Raw genomic sequence first — 17,837 nt, 5'->3', positions numbered from 1 at the left:
CCAGTGGCGATGTTTACACACCGCACCAGGTACTCATTTGAGGCTGAGTCGACCTAGGGGAGGCCCGGGACCGGTTCAGATAATCGTCACTGGCGTTGGCCGTGAGCGGGAATCGAACCCGGGCCACAACACACGAGTACACAGTGTGTGTGTGTGTGTGTACTCGTGTGCACACACACACACACGTGTACTCGTGTACGTGTACACACACACACGTGTACTCGTGCACGTGTGTGTGTGTACACGTGTACGTGTACACACGTACACGTACACGTGTACTCGTGTACGTGCACACACACACGTGTACTCGTGTACACGCACACACGTGTATTCGTGTACGTGTACTCGTACACGTACACAGATACACACAAAGATCCCCCCTAACCTCCTACTGTAGCCTCAACGGACTATAGGGGCGAGTGCTGTTAGCGAGCACGTTGAACTTCCTTCGCACCGTACGCAGCCAACCCGTGCTAATGGGAGGTGGCACGGGTTGGCTCCGTGTCACCTTCACCGACTGTTGTGGCGACTGCTGAGAAGGAACACGCGTCACGCACACTGACACGCACACGGGCAGCAAGTCCAAGCACTTACAAACAACAACAACAACAAGCGCCATTGGCCAGTAAGTAGCGGTTAAGTCACCACGACGCTAGTGCCAGACTAGGTGCACGTTGAGGCCACGTGAAGTGTCGAACGCCCGCTGGCAGGAGGTCACGGGGCTGACCCTGCAGGTGCCACGGGGCAGACCGACTTAAGATGACTGCTGACCTGTGTCAATTTGCTGTGCTTTAGCCGCCTGGCACTCCGCTCGTTGTTGTGAGCGTCGCTCCTCTGCCCTCCGTTGTTGCTGGAGGGCGACTGCCTCCAACTGCCCAGGCGCAGCAGCAGCAGCGTCTTTACAAACACACGAATACAGACACAACAAATACAGACACACAACGAGCAAACACTGACACACAACGAGCACACACTGACACGCATACAGACACACAACAACATCCGCCATTCGCCACTAAGTGGCGGTGACGTCACCACGACGCTTGTGCCAGGCCATGTGCACCTTGAGGCCACGTGAAGTGTCGAACGCCCGCTGGGCAGGAGGTCACGGGGCAGACCCAGGTGCCACGGGTCGTCTGACTGAGATGAACGAGATGACTGGCTGGTGCACCACCTGTGCCCCCTACTGTGCCAACCTGCTGTGCTTTAGCCACCCGGCGCTCCGCTCATTGTTGTGAGCGTCGCTTCTCCGCCCTCCGTTGTTGTTGGAGGGCGACTACCTCCAACTGCCCAGTAGCATCCTTCACGAGCCTCCTCCACAGAGGCCGATCTTGACACCGCTGGTACCAGTCATCGGCAAGTCCACTCAGCTCCACGTCCTCCTGTACCACATCACTCCATCTCTTCTCTAGCCCGTGCCGCGCCCGTCTAGCCCCCTCGATCCGGCCGAACAAAAGCTGTTTCGGCATGCGGTGGCTGGGCATGCGGGCCACATGACCCAGCCAACGCAGCCTTGCCTGCCGGAGGAGCTCACCGATGGGACCTTGCCCAGATCTTTCAAGGATTTGTGAGCTCCTCACACAATCCAGCCTGGTTAAACCCAGGATAGATCGTAGGCAGGCCAGCCAAAATGTTTCTAACACTGACACGCATACAGACACACAACGAGCACACACTGACACAAATACAGACACACAACGAGCACACACTGACACACAACGAGCACACACTGACACACAACGAGCACACACTGACACACATACAGACACACAACGAGCACACACTGACACACATACAGACACAGAACGAGCACACACTGACACACATACAGACACACAACGAGCACACACTGACACACAGACACACAACGAGCACATACTGACACATACAGACACAACGAGCACACACTGACACACATACAGACACACAACGAGCACACACTGACAAACATACAGACACACAAGAGCACACACTGACACACATACAGACACACAACGAGCACACACTGACACACATACAGACACAACGCGCACACACTGACACACATACAGACACACAACGAGCACACACTGACACACATACAGACACACAAAGATCACACACTGACACATACAGACACACAACGAGCACACACTGACACATACAGACACACAACGAGCACACACTGACACAGACACACAACGAGCACACACTGACACATACAGACACACAACGAGCACACACTGACTCACATACAGACACACATACAGACACACTGACACACATACAGACACACTGACACACATACAGACACACAACGCGCACACACTGACACACATACAGACACACAAAGAGCACACACTGACACACATACAGACACACATACAGACACACACTGACACATACAGACACACAACGAGCACACTGACACATACAGACATACAACGAGCACACACTGACACACATACAGACACACATACAGCCACACTGACAAACATACAGACACACAACGAACACACTGACACACATACAGACACACAACGAGCACACACTGACACACATACAGACACACAACGAGCATACTGACACATACAGACATACAACGAGCACACACTGACACACACAGACACACATACAGACACACACTGACACATACAGACACACAACGCGCACACACTGACACATACAGACACACAACGAGCACACTGACACATACAGACATACAACGAGCACACACTGACACACATACAGACACACATACAGACACACTGACAAACATACAGACACACAACGAGCACACTGACACATACAGACACACTGACACACATACAGACACACAACGAGCACACTGACACATACAGACATACAACGAGCACACACTGACACACATACAGACACACATACAGACACACTGACACGTACAGACACACAACGGGCACACACTGACACATACAGACACACATACAGACACACTGACACATACAGACACACAACGCGCACACACTGACACATACAGACACACAACGAGCACACACTGACACACATACAGACACACATACAGACACACTGACACGTACAGACACACAACGGGCACACACTGACACATACAGACACACATACAGACACACTGACACATACAGACACACAACGCGCACACACTGACACATACAGACACACAACGAGCACACGCTGACACACATACAGACACACAACGCGCACACACTGACACATACAGACACACAACGAGCACACGCTGACACACATACAGACACACAACGCGCACACACTGACACATACAGACACAGAACGAGCACACGCTGACACACATACAGACACACAACGCGCACACACTGACACATACAGACACAACGAGCACACGCTGACACACATACAGACACACAACGCGCACACACTGACACATACAGACACACAACGAGCACACGCTGACACACATACAGACACACAACGCGCACACACTGACACATACAGACACACAACGAGCACACGCTGACACACATACAGACACACAACGAGCACACGCTGACACACATACAGGCACACAACGCGCACACACTGACACATACAGACACACAACGAGCACACGCTGACACACATACAGACACAACGCGCACACTCTGACACATACAGACACACAACGCGCACACACTGACACATATACAGACACACAACGCGCACACACTGACACATACAGACACACAACGAGCACACGCTGACACACATACAGACACACAACGAGCACACGCTGACACACATACAGACACACAACGAGCACACGCTGACACACATACAGACACACAACGAGCACACACTGACACACATACAGACACAACGAGCACACACTGACACATACAGACACAACGGGCACACACTGACATATAGACACAACGAGCACACACTGACACACATACAGACACACAAAGAGCACACACTGACACACACTGACACACATACAGACACACAACGAGCACACACTGACACACATACAGACACAACGAGCACACACTGACACATACAGACACAACGGGCACACACTGACATATAGACACAACGAGCACACACTGACACACATACAGACACACAAAGAGCACACACTGACACACACTGACACACATACAGACACACAACGAGCACACGCTGACACACATACAGACACACAACGAGCACACGCTGACACACATACAGACACACAACGAGCACACACTGACACACATACAGACACACATACAGACACACAACGAGCACACACTGACACACATACAGACACAACGGGCACACACTGACATATAGACACACAACGAGCACACACTGACACACATACAGACACACAACGAGCACACACTGACACACACTGACACACATACAGACACACAAAGAGCACACACTGACACACATACAGACACAACGGGCACACACTGACACATACAGACACACAACGAGCACACACTGAGATGCACATCCTGACAAGCAAAGACATGGAAGCACTAACAAGCACACACATCATTCATACACAAATTGTACGTTTTTAATCGTTCCTCTTTGCAACCTTATACTAATATATATCGTTTTGTTGTTTGTATACGTCCTTAATTATAAATACATCTACAGAAACACGATAACACACATACAAGCACACTCCACAGACTACAATGCATCGCACACTTTGAATGACCTAACCACTCAAAGCCCTCTGCGTCCACGTAGTTGCCAAACTAAAGGGAGGACGTGTTTTGTAGCAGGTGAATTTAAAGTTTAACCACATACAATATGCTCATGAGTCCACTGCGTATCGCGCCTTCAGTAATTACACAGCTTGGTTAACGATGTCAATATTATGGAGAACGTTTGGCATATAAAGAATTTCCCCCATCTGTTTGAGGGCACTTCATTCCCTGGGAGGCAAACTTTGTGTTCTAAGTTTGTGTGATACACTTCACCAAAATACTTCAGGGACCCCTTTTTGTTACGTGGGCGGAAGCTGTATCGATTTTTTTTTGTTTTCGGGAAAGACACGGCGTATTTGATGAAAAGCTGCTGTGCATCTTAATTGTTTTCCACTGCAGTGGAAAGTTACGTGTCCACCCCTGCCTCAATCCCACGCGCGATGGATGAGGATGGAGGGGAGGGAAACATTATAGAACACATTCCTGCGGAGGGGGCTGGTAGGAAATTTTGAAGTAATTTTGAAGTAATTATGTACGGATATTTAAGCCAAACTTGTTAGGGTCGTGCGCAGAAGAAATCAAAATGAAAAGTGAGCAGAATTATAAAACGACGCCAGAAAGCGCAGTGTAAGAGAGGTCGCACCAGCAAGTGCAGTGTATAATCCCCTGCCTCCTGTGAATTAATCCCGGTTGGGCTTCCAGTCCATATAAGGGCACCACGGGGTGACCAGCCCCTCCCCACCCAGCCCCACCCCTCCCACCCCCCACCCAGCCCCTCCCCACCCTCCCCTCCCACCCAGCCCCTCCCTACCCTCCCCTCTCCACCCAGCCCCACCCATCCGACGTGGACAGACATACACAATTAATCCCCTGCCTCCTGTGAATTAATCCCGGTTGGGCTTCCAGTCCACTACGTTTCCCTACCAGTATAATCTAGAACCAGGCGACGTGTGTGGCGTTATCGCAGCAGCAGTTTGCCGATGCTGCTGCTGGAGGTGTCGATGATGATGATCCTTTGCATTTCACTTGTTCACCCAGGCACAATCCGGTGTGTGCAGCCCCACTCTCGTACGCACAAATATGAATACATGTTTATTTACCGAATGTCGAGTTTGCGTTATGTGTGGTGGTCAACATAGCCTGCAAGTCTGCGCTTGCGTGCCTACACAATGCTACCCCGGTAAGCACCGTGGGGGCCCACGGGAATCGACGCCCAACCCGCGATAGCGGAATGCGGAGAAGCGCTCGGTTCAATAACGACCATGCAGATGAGTTTACACGCACACTAATTATGATGCTAGATCGACCACGAATGCAATTGACGGTACAGTACATTTTAATGGGTCACCGGCATCGTTGCGTGAGTTGTGGTGTTGGCGCTAGACGATGCAATTCAGGATCCGAGGGCAATTTCTCTTAATTTTACGCAAAAAAAATTAACGAAATAATAACATAAAATAATGAATAAAACGTCGCGACCAGAATGCCGTGTGGCCAAAAATGATGTGTACCAAAAACATCCTTGATTTTCTTTACGTGAAGGGACAGATATCGGAAGGTGATTATTTTGTTGAGCAAATTTTACAAATCATAATTTAAGTGATCCCATCCCTTCACTAAATTGCAATTATTATTTTTTTCCCATACAGCCGTAAATGCTAATTATGCTAAATACACGTTCTAGATGTGACAACATATTTCAGTGTCCCCCTATCCCAAGTCGGCGATGTTGTTGTTGGTATCCCCACACCTCAACCTGTGCCCACACCTCAACCTGTGCCCGCACCTGCCCCCTCTCTTGACACACACAAAGACAAAGATCCCCCCTATAGTCTTAACAGACTGTTGGGGCAAGTGCGGTTAGCGAGCACCTATGAAGGCCGGCACGGCACAAAAGGGGTGGGTGGCCAACACCACGCCCGGCCGCCTTTGTCTCCCCAGTGGCGATGTTTTTAACACACCGCACCATGTACTCATTTTGTGGCTGAATCGACCTAGGGGATGCCCAGGACCGGTTCCGATAACCGTCATTGGTGTTGGCCGTGAGCGGGAATCGAACTCGGGTCGCCGTGAGCGGGAATCGAACTCGGGTCGCCGGGTTGGTAGCGCAGCGCGCTAACCACGACACCACCGCTCCCCACACACACTGTCTAACAACATCGTGGAGCATGGAGGCTAGAGGGAATCGGAGCCTAGAGAGACATTGCTCCAGCCACCCACCGCCCCATCCCTCCCAATGTCCCACTCTACAGCACACACCACCACCAATACCCGCCCCTCGGCCTGCTTCCACCACCACCCCTCCCGTCACGCCCTATTATCCCTTGCAATATCCCTTCTCCTTACCCTCCATTATATTTTCTGTTCTCCCCCTACCACCCCTCCATCTCCCTCCCCTCACCCAAGCCATTATCCCCTTCCAATTCATGCTGTTGCCCCCCCTCCTCTATCCCTTACTGTCCTCACCTCATCCTCCATTATCCCCCATGCTCTCCCCTCTTCCTCCCCTATGCTAATGTATATAGACACAGCACTGTACAAATAACACGTGGAGACTGATGCTGATAGGGTCCTCCTTTGTAGTAGTGTGTGCAGCACACCACTGCGTGTAGATGTAATGACGCCCAGACGTTGTACAGCATCTTGGGTACGAAAGCTCTCAGCATTGTGCAGACCACCAATTCAAAAGAAATGCCACGTGTGGCCATTTCGTCATTTAGACGACCAACCTTAACAAAAATTTGATCCGTGGCAGTCCACCTCTGCACAGCCTGTTGTGGTGGGTGCCTCACAATACCCTGCTTAACATTGTAGTGCCGGAAGTAATCATTTGTTTTACCAATGCAACGAAGTAAGAGAGAATGTAAACGATCGTCCTAAGCTAGCCACACATCACAGCACACTAACACACTGGAACGAAACACCAACAGCCTACACACTTGTGACCACGTCCTCTAACACGCTGGCTATGGAATCAGTGTATATTCTGTGATTTAGTTGGAATGAATTGGAGAAGAAGGTGCCAGACAAACCTCTCCGGCTATTTTTCAGCAGCCACTCTCATCTCTTAAGCTCATGGCAGACGTGGCGAAATCTTGGTTTGCCATTTCAACTCCCAATGTGTTGGGTATAGAAAGGTCTTTCGCAAATGTGGCAACTCATCAGGACTGCAAAGCATGCAGCATAGTTATTGACATTACCATTCCCCTCAATATATTCCACACTAATCTGATTTTACAAGCGAATCAATTTTAGTCGTGTGTAAATATAAATGTATGGCCATTGTCATTTGTTTCACTGCCAAAGCAGTACCAACATTTTGGCTATTCGTCCTTCATTATTTTTACCCCCATGTATGTCGAACTGAATATCGTGCTTTATATGTACATAAGAAGTCTTATATACGGTGGTGTGTAAACTTCATCGCACCTGCTTTATTGCATGGGCAGCACTTTTATCTGCACTGCAGCAGGTCTCTATGCCCTGTCACATTTCAGTGATGCCTCTGCTGTAATGCAGCATAGGGCATTTTCGGGCCGAAAATAAATAAAACGATGTTGCACCTTGTACAGAGGGCTTGCTTGCCTCGTGTCTCCCATGTATATCTCATTAAAATATTTGGCCAACGGAATCGTACGTTGAATACATTACGGGGGATTGCTGGTGTGACGTTCCAGTATTGCGAAGCCGCGCGCAGTACGTTGTGTGTGATGCGGCATGAGTGTTTCATGCTTTTAACTTAGGGTTTTTTACATGCACATCTCTTTCCTCTATCTAATGCTGGATGATGGCCTTCCCACACCATGTGGGTCATGGGGGATATTTGACAATGTCACCATGCTGGGCATTCTGGAAGGTGGGGAGCATGGACGTTGGAGCATAGGGCAGTACAACAATTAACTTTGCTGCGCCGCCTTATGCTGACAACATTAGCACTCCAGAAGCCTATAACACCTGTTATGCGTGGTAGCCCCCCATCCAAGCACTATCCAGGTTAGCTTTCAAGGTCTGATCAGATTTCTCACGTTCTGAATAACTTGGTCCGAGGCAACGTATTGGTTATACCTTTAATACAAAATTATTATGCATTATGTAATAACTGGAGGCTCCAGTGCACAGGTATCATTGCCTGGGCTTGAAATTCCCCTGAGACAAAGGGACATCAAGGACCCAGTTGGCCCCTTGGATGTTTGGGTGCGGTGGGCCAGGTCACGCACATTCAGCATCCCACGTTGCTAAGTCGCATACGCTTCCCCGTTGCACAGGTTTTATTGCACCCTTATAATTTCCCACGGAGATATGCAGAGGGGATAGATGAGGTGAGCGGGCCGCTGTGGCTGGTGGTATCGCCTCAGTTCAGGCAGCTGTTTGTGTAAGCAATATTTGCTGAATGATTGAAACGATATGATGGATGCTCATGTTGTGAACAAGAAGAGTTCTACGATATTGAATAATGGCCACATTTATATATATATTTTATACACCCTATGCTGGGGTCAATTGGTGAGGGCGGAGTGGTGGTGCAGCGGGTAGTGCACTGCACAATGAACTTGGTGACCTGCGGTCGATTCCCAGCCACGGCTAACATCAGTGGTCAGTGATATTGAAACTGGTCCTGGGCCACCGCTTCATGACTTCCTACTAGCCAGCATGGTGAAGTATAGTGAAAAGACCCCTATGAACACGTTATTTTTTTGGGGTTATCAATTGTTGGACATGTCTGATGTTTAGCTGCACATGCTGGGAGCTTCGGCACATTAATGGAGCACATTCATCCAACAGTGGATTGCCAAAGGCCTGAAGCTAAAGTGGGGTATACAGTGAGGGGAAAAAGTATTTGATCCCCTGCCCACTGACAACGAAATGATCAGTCTATAATTTTAATGGTAGGTTTATTTGAACAGTGAGAGACAGAATAACAACAACAAAATCCAGAAAAACGCATGTCAAAATGTTATAAATTGATTTGCATTTTTATGAGGGAAATAAGTATTTGACCCCTCTGCAAAACATGACTTAGTACTTGGTGGCGGAACCCTTGTTGGCAATCACAGAGGTCAGACGTTTCTTGTAGTTTGCCACCAGGTTTGCACACATCTCAGGAGGGATTTTATCCCACTCCTCTTTGCAGATCTTCTCCAAGTCATTAAGGTTTCGAGGCTGACGTTTGGCAACTCGAACCTTCAGCTCCCTCCACAAATTTTCTATGGGATTAAGGTCTGGAGACTGGCTAGGCCACTCCAGGACCTTAATGTGCTTCTTCTTGAGCCACTCCTTTGTTGCCTTGGCCGTGTGTTTTGGGTTATTGTCATGCTGGAATACCCATCCACGACCCATTTTCAATGCCCTGGCTGAGGGAAGGAGGTTCTCACCAAAGATTTGACAGTACATGGCCCCGTCCATCGTCCCTTTGATGCGGTGAAGTTGTCCTGTCCCCTTAGCAGAAAAACACCCCCAAAGCATAATGTTTCCCCCTCAATGTTTGACGGTGGGGATGGTGTTTTTTGGGTCATAGGCAACATTCCTTCTCCTCCTCCAAACACGGCGAGTTGAGTTGATGCCAAAGAGCTCCATTTTGGTCTCATCTGACCACAACACTTTCACCCAGTTGTCCTCTGAATCATTCAGATGTTCATTGGCAAACTTTAGACGGGCATGTATATGTGCTTTCTTGAGCAGAGGGACCTTGCGGGCGCTGCAGGATTTCAGTCCTTCACGGCGTAGTGTGTTACCAATTGTTTTCTTGGTGACTATGGTCCCAACTGCCTTGAGATCATTGACAAGATCCCCCCGTGTAGTTCTGGGCTGATTCCTCACTGTTCTCATGGTCATTGCAACTCCACGAGGTGAGATCTTGCATGGAGCCCCAGGCCGAGGGAGATTGACAGTTTTGTGTTTCTTCCATTTGCGAATAATCGCACCAACTGTTGTCACCTTCTCACCAAGCTGCTTGGCAATGGTCTTGTAGACCATTCCAGCCTTGTGTAGGTCTACAGTCTTGTCCCTGACATCCTTGGAGAGCTCTTTGGTCTTGGCCATGGTAGAGAGTTTGAAATCTGATTGATTGATTGATTGCTTGTGGACAGGTGTCTTTTATACAGGTGACAAGCTGAGATTAGGAGCACTCCCTTTAAGAGTATGCTCCTAATCTCAGCTTGTTAACTGTATAAAAGACACCTGGGAGCCAGAAATCTTTCTGATTGAGAGGGGGTCAAATACTTATTTCCCTCATTAAAATCCAAATCAATTTATAACATTTTTGACATGCGTTTTTCTGGATTTTGTTGTTGTTATTCTGTCTCTCACTGTTCAAATAAACCTACCATTAAAATTATAGACTGATCATTTCTTTGTCAGTGGGCAAACATGCAAAATTAGCAGGGGATCAAATACTTTTTTCCCTCACTGTAATGTCCGTGGAATCATTACATGTACCTTAGTTATTAACTTGGTCATTGCTTTTGTGAGGTGCGATACAAAGTATTGATGTTCTCCATAGAACGAAAATATCGTTTGGTAAACAGGACTGCTTTACCTGCGCCTGATGTTCTGTGTGAAGAGAAGGTGGTTGTTTTTTAAAAAAATCAGGTTTGGCGTTAATTATACAATATGTTCATCGGGTTTTTTTCTCACCAGCATTGTTAACGACAGTTCGCTTGTGTTTGTGCAGCAAATATAGCAAGCTAGAATCATGGATTACCTATAGAATATAATAAAGTCAGTTGTCAATTGTGAAATAATAAAAATTCTAGGCTTCTTACCCTGTTGAACATCAGACACATCTATCAAAGGGTTGCCCCAAATTTCGAGAAGCAAACCAGAATTTGGAGTTGTTGCAAATATTCCAGTGTCGTGGCTGTGAGGGCAAAACACGTTTGCTACTTAAATATTTCCAAAGACATGTTATAATGTCCATGCATATGAATGCTTTTTCCAAAAAAATTATTGGAACTTCATAGAGCTGTTGCTCACAGTAATGTTTTTTCTTGTATTTTTGTCTTTCAGTAAAGAAAGCAAAGCTTTCGGGACCGCCAGGTAAGCTGATGCATCCCACCGGTTACATGTTACCCCGCACAACACATTTCTACCATTTAAAATGTTTTTGCCTACATCGATTATGACAGTAAAAGTTACATGGGTGTCATCTTTAACTGTTATCTGATCATATTCTTGGTTCTTTCGGTAAAGTCACGTAGAAGGGAAATAATAAAATTATAAAAATATAAAACAATAAAATTCTCACGACGTTTCGACTGCAACACAAGCAATCTTCATCAGGTGTGAAAACCACAGCAAGAAAATTTGAAAAAGTGGCGGTTATTTTTTTATTTTTTTCAAAATTTTCTTGCTGTGTTTTTCACACCTGATGATGATTGCTTGTGTTGCAGTCGAAACGTCGTGACAATTTTATTGTTTTATATTTGTATTATTTTATTGTTTCCCTTCTACGTGACTTTACCGAAAGAACCAAGAATATGAATCCCTGCAGTCACGAAAGCTTTAAATCAAAATGTAATCTGATCATTATGTATTCTTATTCATAAAATGAAAATGAAAAAATCATGTGTTCTTTTTTATTGACTACCTTAGAGTTGAGTTGATTAGAATAGCATTTTTTAAAACCACTTTCCCCATAATTACTTTTTTCTTCGAATACACTGCTGTGCTGGGGATTTGCCGCACACCACAATGTGTCAACTCGGTAAACATTTCTAAATTAGGAGTTCCATATACATGTGGTTGGTGTCTGTGGGGACTTTATAGTGTCTGGTTTCAAGGTCCGCCAAAGGCATGGGTGGGGGCTCGCTGTGGTCCTTGAGTGCCAGGAGCGCTTAAAATCCTGCTCTCTTGTGTTTGGTTGTATAGTTAACATGCAATAGGATATCTGAATGAAACCGAACAAGATGAGTGGAATGTATGTTTATCCTCCTTTTGTGGAAAGCTCACGGATAGTGGCACAGTGGTTAGCGCACTTTTCTCTTAACCTACCGTTCCTGTGTTTCATTCTCAGCCTTGGCTAACAGTGGAGAATGATTTCTGAACCAGTCCTGAGTGATTGATCCACACTGACCATCTTGTACAAGTAAACAAACAAGAACTGAAAAGGACTTTGATCAATCTCAATAATTATTTATGATGAAAATTTACAAACAAAATGTCGAATGTGATTGTCCGGTAAACATCTCTTGCCGCTGCTTGCTAGCCACGGTTGGGAATTGAACTCGGATCGTCAGGTTCATAGTGCAGTTCACAAACCACTTGCACCAACTCATCCCCACGGATTCGTAGGTGAGACGCTCCAAGCACATACCATGTGATGTGGTTGTCACTCCACGTTGGTGTGACTTGGCCTGCTATGTGATACTGCAGTTTTGTTTTAATTTATCACTCTCTGTCGCCATTGCACGTGTGTGCAATAAATGATGAGGCAAGGTAATGCTAGTTGTGGGTGGCGTCATCCACCTTGTGTATCATTTCTTGCGTCAGAATTCCAAGTACTGTATTGTGTTTACAATCATCACGAATGCATCACGGCATCAGTTGCGACAGTGTTTCACAGACGCACAGGGTGGCTGCAGTTTAGGTAAATGTCACGTTATTGTCCCTGGATATATTCAAAGCGCCTCATGCGTGACGCCTGCAACGTCACGCATATGACGTCTTCGTCATAATCCCCAGCAGCCCAGCTGTTGTTTATCCATTGCTGTGTGAAGGCCTCTTCTCGCCGTCGCCATCCCTCATGGCTCTGCTGTACCGCAATCCATTTCACTCCTACACATGAACTGATTCCATCGTTCCATCTCTGTGGTGGGCATCTTGTTTGGTGTGTTTCCTCCTTTGGCTGCCGTTCTGTCACCAGTCTAATCACCCAGCTATTAAACACAGCGATTCATCTTTCCCAAGCCACACTACATTTTCTAAGAAGTTCACGTAATACCTCTAATTTGCATTTTTATCGGCAATCCGTGCGGTCTTGCCGTTTCTAAGCGGAACTCCGAGCGTGTCTCGTGACATCATAACTCCCATTCACTCCCTCGCGTCTCGTGACGTCATCGCGCCCTCAGAACCCCACACCCCAATCTCGCGTGACATCATTACGCCTCTCATCACCTCCCCAGTGTCTCTTAACGTTATCAGCGCTCTCCTCCAACTCACCAGTGTCGCGTGATGGCATCACCTCCCTGTCTCAGCCTCACCCAAATTTCGCGTGACGTTTATCAACCCATTGTCCTCACCACTCCCGCGTATCTTGCTGTCATCGCTCCCTCTCCTACACCTCACCAATGTCGCATGATGCCATAACCCGGCCCCCCTCCACCCTTCCTTCCCACCTACCCATTACAGTGCCACCACCAGGCCCCCTCCTCCACAGTGTGACACGGTGTGGGGGAGAGCTGGTCAACAAACAGCTCCAGGCCCCCTGCCGCCGCAGAACGCATTCCATCGATCGGCTTTCGATCGCTATGCGAACATTTCGCTCGTTTTGCGAACAGATTGGTCGAGATTCAAATTTCTCGTCATAGCGGGTTCTCGTAGAAAGAACGCTCTTTAAGCGAGACACGCATGTACAGAATTTGTTGAATCACCAAAAATCATACACCCACTTGTCTTTGGAAGCCATGGTAATGGTATATGTTTTAATGTCAGTCCTATTACGTATTTAATCAATTTTAATCGTTAACTAGGATGCAATTAAGTTTCAAGCCTAATGGTTTATTATTACGGTGGAGTAAATTACCAATTCATTGCCAGATCCTAAAGTTAACTGTTGACAAAATACAGTGCAATAGAATGACTTGAAAAAAAGCCTTAAAGAGATAAATGTTGCTGTAGTCACGTTATATTGATCTCCGCTGACTTTGATGATCTATTAATGAGGTCGTTGCCGTCTATTCAATACACAGAGCTTGTTTATATTGGTTTTTATTGTGCCGGGAATTGGGGACATTTCCAGCAAGTCCGTCTGTGTAAATTGTGGACTTGAGGGAATTTCAGAGCCATTGCAATGACTATGCTTCACATCTTGTGCCACCTACAAATACTGCAGCCACGTATTCCTCTTCCAGCGCGGCTTGCTTCGTGCCGAGAAATATAATGCAGCCAAAGCTCTGTAATTAAAATAATTGATGCATTCAATAAGCCTCCTCCTTTAGTTACGCAATGCACAATCACATATGAAATATTAATAGATTGTTTTTCTTGCTAAGATCGGCAACAGCCTTTGTGGTCATCTGAACCACTGGTCTAGCAGCAATCTATGTTTTGTATTACACTTTAACAGCTTTTAACAGTGTGGTGAAATAATAATTGAAAGTTATTTAAAATTCCAGTAAATATTTTTTTACAATAACGACAAACGTTAAATACTGCCGTCCGTAACGTTGCGCAATGCTCCTCTCCCAGAGTGTGTGGCGATAACGCGCACCGCATGCGCTCCCGATGGGAATCGAGCGTGCACTCAAGCCCGGGATGTGAATGTTGAAAGGGCCATCGACCCACATTTAGCCAATAAGAGGGCATTATTTAGAATAATATAGTAATGATATTAACATATCCTTTTTACACAGTGTAATTTATGCAATTGCATCACAACGCGGTTGCAATCTGCAAACGCAGAGGCGCATACATTAAGATGTTTTCAGCCAATTAATGAGCGTTAATGTGTGCGGTTATAGAATGCTCATGTGGCACCTCCACAGATACTCATGTATTTACATACGCATTACCCCTTCTCACTCTATTCGTCACAGATTAGTCATCGTGCAATCTGTGCCCACTTTATTAATATTGATCATCCACCTACGAACCACTATAAATCTACGACAGTATTGCCAACGCTATGTAGTTAAAACAGGTGAGTTATGACTCATGTAAATTCACATCCATTGTTGTCAGTCCACTGCAAGATGAGGGCCTCTCTCCCCACGCCTTGCAGGTCATGGGGGTTACCCGACCACCCTTCATCATGCTGGTCACTGTGGGTTGCTGAAGCTGGGGAGCCTAGGTATTGGAGCATGCACAGTACAACCAATGGCGGAGCCAGGATTTTTAGGTAGTGGGGGCAACCCCTCCAGCAATGGAAATGATAGGAGTTGTTAGTAAGTAAAGACTTGTCCCTTGCTTTTTATTCGACGCGTGTGCGGCGATGGTACAGCCATCGATCGAGGGTCGAATTCGAACCGTGTGTGATCGGCATCGCGCTCACTGAAGGTGTTTGCCTTCAGGGAAGTCTTGTACTGTATACGCAACTGCGCACAATTCTGTGAGTCACTTATAACTGCTTTGCCGTTACTTATTGCCAATCATGGACTCAGACTATTGTCCTATCATCTCATAGAGTCCCTGGCACATAATATGCTACACAGTGGCAGTGGGGGTCGCAAAATGCCGATTTATTACTAATAAACCCCAATGATCCGATTGAAATTAGGGATTTCGATCGGATCATTGGGGGGGGGGGGCACGTGCCACCCCCCCACTGGCTCTGCCAGTGGGTACAACAATAGATTATTTATTTGCAGTGCCCTATGCTGACGAAGTAACCCTGCAGGAGCGTACAACACCTGTTTTATGCATGGTGGTTGCCCATCCATGCATTGTCCAGGCTCAAACCTGCTTAGCTTCCGAGATACGACCGCGATGGGGTGCATTCCAGGTGATTTGGTCATGGACGGATAATAGGGTGAGTGTACTGCCTCACCATCTGAGGCCTGAGATATGAAATGTGGACGCTGCACATAATAATCGAATAAACATTAGTGCCTCATCTACGAAGCGGAATTCTTATATGCAAAACGGCAGGTGAAAGAGTGCGCTGTGGATACTGGGAAGAGTCACGCATTGGCCTGACCCTACGGACGTTCTTTTGGGGTAATTTTCCCAAAATGTATTCTGATTGTATGATCGGTGTCATGTCACAAAATGAAGTATCCTTTCCGATCTCTTAGTAGGGCGCTGCAACCCTTGGCGTTGCAGAATGGCCCACAGAAGCAGATATGACAGATCTACCTCTTAAATTCCTCGGAGTGACCGCTGGTCAACACGCAGTAGAGGGGGCAGCACTTTCCCCCTCACTATGCATATGAGAGTGAGGTTCTTCACATGACGGGAAAACCGATATTTTAATTCTCATAGTGGGAATTTAGCCAAATTAATGGAGATCCAAATTTAACGTGATTGTATTTTTGTGTAATCATCGTTGACTGAGCTCAGACCATCATCTCGCTATGCTTGAGGACCCTGATTAATTGCAGCCACCTTGCCTGGATTTGAACCATGACCCTCAGGGATGCCAGGAGTCATAAATAAGTGGACTATAGTTCATAAAAGTTTAACAGTACTGTACCGTGGTTTTATGCATGTGTTGTTGTGATTGCAGTGTTTTTCTTCCCTGCAGCCATTTGTGAGCCTTTTACTTGGAAGGGCGTGGTACAGCCCCAACCATGGCCTTTCTACAGTCAGCTGTTGTTGTTCGTGCCGTTGTTTTCCGCACGTGTCCTTTCCAACTGCATTTGAAGCAAGTCTGGTCAGTTAGCATAGCAGGTTGCGAGTTTTAATCCTGGTCGGGGGTTGACTCAGTCCATCGATACAGGAGGGTCAATACAATAAGTGCCACTTTGTGGTGATTTAACCATTGGTTGACTATTGGATAAACTTGTCCCAGCCACAGCAATGTGGAATTTCCTCCACTGGCTCATGGCTGTAAATAGGAGATGAGCACTGCTGCAGTGCCCATTTGAGCAGGAATTCACTTTGACGTTGAACGTCCCTTGAAAGAGGCGTATAACTCAGTTTGGGTCTCACCTTCACATTAAGAACAACAAAGTATATCAGGTGTTAGTTCTTATGTATCTATATTGGAATATCGAAATACAAATATACGCAAAATTTTAAATCCACAATTTGTTGGATATTTGCTTTACAACTTGTTCGGCATTGACCAACCCGGAAATTATTTCCCTGCTTTTGAATGAAAATGTTCCCGATTAATTAACTTCTACCATTCACAGATATTCTCATGAAGGGAATATATTGGTCCACAAAGTGTCGTCTACGTATTTATTTCAATATACCACGCACTGGACAGTATTTCCAACTGACAGATGAGGAAAGACAAAATGGTGTAACGTGTTTACGTTCATGTACAGGAAATTTAGCTATCTGCCTCCCATCCTG

At 46.7% G+C, this 17,837-nt stretch overlaps 1 protein-coding gene across 7 annotated transcripts in view; it reads left to right on the top strand.

Annotated features, from left to right (window-relative positions):
* Positions 1-17,837, top strand: part of UNC13B (unc-13 homolog B) — a 189,003-nt gene that overhangs the window by 5,055 nt on the left and 166,111 nt on the right. For all 7 annotated transcript variants that reach the window (XM_076066785.1, XM_076066789.1, XM_076066784.1 and 4 more), the window contains exon 2: positions 11,667-11,696. In XM_076066785.1, the coding sequence (XP_075922900.1) occupies positions 11,667-11,696 (30 nt within the window). The remainder of the gene's footprint in view (positions 1-11,666; positions 11,697-17,837) is intronic.

This window comes from Petromyzon marinus, chromosome 13 (assembly GCF_048934315.1).
Source record: "Petromyzon marinus isolate PM22_M1 ecotype Great Lakes invasive population chromosome 13, UKy_Petmar_22M1.pri1.0, whole genome shotgun sequence".
Lineage (NCBI taxonomy): Eukaryota > Metazoa > Chordata > Hyperoartia > Petromyzontiformes > Petromyzontidae > Petromyzon > Petromyzon marinus.
The sequence above is the reverse complement of the archived record's forward strand: the minus strand, read 5'-3'. Positions and strand labels throughout refer to the sequence as shown.